At 40.6% G+C, this 4631-nt stretch overlaps 1 protein-coding gene across 3 annotated transcripts in view; it reads right to left on the minus strand.

Annotated features, from left to right (window-relative positions):
* Ms4a2 (membrane spanning 4-domains A2) overlaps positions 1-2124 on the minus strand; it is a 6335-nt gene extending 4211 nt beyond the window's left edge. For 2 of the 3 annotated variants that reach the window (XM_026777300.1, XM_026777299.1), the window contains exons 1-3: positions 2063-2124; positions 1139-1262; positions 483-617 (exon numbers count right to left, since the gene is read on the minus strand). In XM_026777300.1, the coding sequence (XP_026633101.1) occupies positions 483-617; positions 1139-1262; positions 2063-2124 (321 nt within the window). The remainder of the gene's footprint in view (positions 1-482; positions 618-1138; positions 1263-2062) is intronic. The other variant, XM_026777301.1, reaches the window with a different exon arrangement.
* Positions 2125-4631: the final 2507 nt, after the last annotated feature.

Below are 4631 nucleotides of genomic sequence, written 5' to 3' on the forward strand. Positions count from 1 at the left end.
AGTTACAGGTAATTGTGAGCACCTGACACAGTGCTGGGACTGAACTCAGGTCCCGTGGAAGAGCAGCAAGCACCCTTAACTACTAAGTCCTCTCTCAGCCTTAACTAGCTTTTATTAATGAATAAAATACATGTACTTAGCATGTAATTTTATTAATAGTGCTAGTGGAATTTTCTTAGAATACAAGTTTTAGGCAAATTATTTAACTTCTTAAATATTAGTGTATTATTCTTTTACAGTGTCGTAAGTCTCAAGTATCCAGTCACTAAGAAGGTGAACGACTTAGACCACATCGAAGGGTGATAATGTGCATGTCAATGAATTCATGTGGAGAAAACTTTGGAATTGCAATTACGGATCCTATATGCATATAAGTGAAAAGGTGTCGATTTTATCAAAATGCTAGAGCTATGTAGCTAGATTTGTTTAGAAGAAAACTCCGATTAGCACTATTTCAGAAACAATTCCAGAGACGTTCTCACCAGCCCTGCTCCCCAGAATGGATAGCCTGCTCTGTACGACAGAAGGACTTCATCGTCAAAGTCGGAAATGGGGAATGCTGAGCAGACAATTGTCCCGAGACAAAGGCATATCACACCAACCAGAATTTGTGTTACCTGTGGAAAACATGAAGTTTGTAAAGTTGGGAGATATTTTTCTCAAGATTGTGCCAATTTCCCTATAAGCAATACCGAAAATGAGAAATCTCTCGAGTGTCATATGCCTTCCTGTGATTAAACCAGATGATAGATTTTCTACTGCCTTCTTTTCACTATAAAAATTGGAACTGTTACTAATAGAATCTAAAGCACACACAGTTAATATGTGTCACATACATCTTTATCTACATAGTTATGATTGACAGGAGTAACTGTCCTATCTATTAGCCACAGGCATTATGTATGCATCCTAAGTCCCTATTCTCCATTCATGTTTCAGTAACTTAAAGTCTTCTTGAGAAAATGCTTCTCTCTTCCCAGAATGTGCAGTGAGCACCACCGGTTCCTCTCCTATCAAGAATGTTACAGGACCTGTCACTCCTCATCAACCCATGAGAGGAAATGTAAATATATCCTAATACTCTTTCCTAGAGCCAGCATTAATTCAAGTTGAAAATGGAGGTTTTTTAGACACTCACCCCCAGGAACTCCAAATCTTTCTTCAAAAGTGCCTGCCATGTTTGTGGTGGTGGGGGTGGTGCTGGCTTCTCTGGCAGAGCTTTAGCAGAAGGTGATGCTTCCAAGAGCTCAATGTCAGGCACACTGAAATTTACAAAATTTCAATCATACAAAAATCCTCTAACTTCCTGTGTGAAGTTGTTAACTGTCAGAGACTAGAGTGTTACTTGTTAATTGCTTTTTGAAAGAATTCAGCAGTTGAACTCTTCAGGGTAGTGCCTGAGTAGGCTCAGAGAGCCAAAGCAACCAGCCATTTGAATATTATCCAAGTGTTTACATAGAACAGAATAGAACAAAAGCCATGTCTCATGTTCTTGTTCATCCCAGGTTGTCATAAATTCCTTCTATGAGTCAGTATCTATGATTAAAACAAAACAACCAAATACGCTAGTCTGTCAACTTCAAAATCATTTTATCATAGAAATGTATCTGCATGCATTTTGTCGCTACACACAACTTCATATGCAGAGAACTGCTTTGAAGGACTACTTCAATCTCCTTTAATATTTTAATCTTGGGTGCAGGATTCCATGCCTTAAGTTTCACAAAGGCCAACAGAAATGTGGTCATCTTAGAATGAATGCCTTTGACTCCCAAAACCCACTTCAAACACTGAGGCAAGAGATCTGGATGTTCAAACTCCCTGTCTCACACCCTAAACCATACGTCTCTCGTGTTAGAAAATATGGTATTGCCAATTTTCAAGTCAAGTAAACACCTGCTGCCAACTGCTGAAGAGAAAGACACTAAGAACGTGTGAGCATGGTTCAGTAACTTACTTGAGTCCATGCATAAATCTAAGGATTGGCATCTGACTGCCCAGCACTGTGAATTTCTCTGTCTTGATGAATAACTTCAATGGGAAAGCAATAGTCTTTACTTACCTGGGGGATTCTTGTGGGTTTGGGAGCGCAAGATCTGCTCTGCTCTTATTTTCTGTGTCCATTTTTTCATAAACTGAACTACCCGGGGATAAAGGATCCTGTTACATGGAGAAGTGGTGTGCTCCGGGTGGGCAGTTAGATGTGCTGACTTTGAATGCAGTGGTTATCTCCATGCAGATAAGTCTCCCAGCTGATTAGTATCAGTGCTTCCGTTTTCTTGCTATAATGGGGAGTCAGAAGACTGAGACATCTGCAGGGTGAACAGAGAAACTTGAGCATCTTAGAGCATACTTCTGCCTGAGACATGGGATTAATAGAACCTAATATTGAAGCATCTAGGCACTGAGAAAATGAAAGGAAGTAGAATTAACAGCAGGTGTGGTCCTTAGAAGCTTCATCTACTATCCCCACGTCATAAGTTCTTCAGTTTGGTTTCAAGGCTGAAATGTGTGTATTAGCACGAGTATCAATTTCTAAATGTATCTCCAACTTCGCATCCTCTCTCTCTCTCCACTCCCTTCTCTCTTCCCTCCCCTCGTCCTCCCCTCCTTCTCATTCTCTCTTCCTGTCTACTGAATAGTATTTACTGTGTGCAAGAGATGATCTTTAAAATGGGACCCACAGAGTGAACCTGCCATTGAAACTAGCCAAAGTATTATTTGAATTAAGAAATACACCTTATCTGAATGTGTCCATGGCAACTGATGTATAATGGTACATCATTTATGTACCATAATGTAATGGCACATTATAATGGTAAGAACAAGACAATGAAAACATGGAAGGATGTGAACTCAGATATGATATGGGCAAATCTGAATGGTGGGAACTGAGCAATATAATCTACCCAGACAAAGTATCCACTCAACTATGTCACAGTTAACTACCTCAGAACACAACAAACAAGAGGGAATTCACAGGTCTGTCTTGCTTATATTTCAGTTTAATTCTATGAATGGTTTTTCAGGACTGCAAGATACTCTGTATGGTATGCTAATCACCTGAGTTGTTTTTCTGGGATATAAAATGTCTCAGGAGAGATTAAGATTGCATATTCATAAAGGATTCTAGTGTACATATTGCCAAATCTTTCCTAAAATACTTCACTGCCCCAGCTACTTTCTTTCCTCTGTATCTTTGGAAATCAGTGCATCTAAAAAAAAAACACTATTTGAATTAAGAACTAAGCCCCATATTCTTATTCATTCATACAGAAAGGATTTAGTGCTTCTTGCTATTGACTGCTCACATTATGGAGCAGGCAGTATTGAGGATCATGATCCCAGACTCATCTAGCCCACAATATTGCAGATGAGGACAAAGAAAAAATATTGTCTAGGAGGTCAGAGGCCAGAGACTGCTAGTACGTCAAAGAGGTTACAACAGGGTTGCCTGATGGAACATGTGTAGAGTTCAGAGAAGGAACTACCAGAGACTATGATGTTTGAGCCTAGCCTTAAAATGGTTGGCTTAGTAATCTCACCCCCTTATTCAACCTTTGCAAAACCACACAAGTCTGCAGAGTAAAATCCTGAAGCAATGTGATAGTCTTTAACAGTGTTATATATAAAGGTTTGTGGTCAACAACAACAACAAAATCAGGAACCTATTTGAGATTTGGACACTTACCAGACTGAGAAGAACCTTCCATGTTTGGAGATGATGCTTTTCTGTGAGAATTGTCAACAGCAAATCATGAAATGTAAACGCAGTACTGAAAGGTGACCTATGACATCCCAATTATTTCATGCTCCAGTGTTTATCAACAGCTTCATTCTTCCCCTTCCTGAGATGCTTAGCACATTCTATACTCATAGTCCAGTTCCCCACAGCCATATTGTTCCACCTTCCATAACAGCAAGTATCAGAACATATGATCAAATGACTTCCTTTGGGGCTGGGCACTATTATCAAATTGAGTTTTAACCATATGTCTGTCTGGAAGGAAGAGATAACAGAGCTGCAATTCTTCGTCTCTACATAGCATTTCTCTGGCACACACAGACTCTTCACATGCCTTTTTCTCTGGCTTTCTTTTTGACTATCAGGTTTCTTTATTTAGTAAGTTAGTTTAGGGTGAAAAGGGCCAAGGAAAAAAACACTGTACCCCCAACTAGACCCAAGACTAGGGCAAAGGAAAAACACACTGACCCTGACATAACTCCAGGATCAGGGCTTGAAATCTCACCAATCCCTGAGCACAGAATTCCACCAACCCCTGAGGTTCCTGAGCATGAAACCCTACCAATCCCTGAGCTTGCTCCAGAATCATGCTGCAAAAAAATCACCAATCCCAAGCCACCCTGGAAATCTCTGCCCCCCCCCCAAGAAACCCTATATAGGATCTATGCCCTGTTCAGTTTGCTGTTGCTTTTCACCCTTAGGCAGGCACCCTCCTGGATTCTTCCTTTCCCATAAGTCTCTTGAGTGAGGTTTGCTGTGTGGTATGACATATGGTGTGACAGAGCAGAGCCCAGTCACGACAACTTTTGCCAGAGCAGAGCTGAGTAGAGCAGAGCTGTAACACTTTCCCTGGGAAACGCCCCCTGGTGGAGCAGAGCTGTAACAC

This window comes from Microtus ochrogaster, unplaced genomic scaffold, assembly GCF_000317375.1.
Source record: "Microtus ochrogaster isolate Prairie Vole_2 unplaced genomic scaffold, MicOch1.0 UNK56, whole genome shotgun sequence".
In the NCBI taxonomy this organism is placed as follows: Eukaryota; Metazoa; Chordata; class Mammalia; order Rodentia; family Cricetidae; genus Microtus; species Microtus ochrogaster.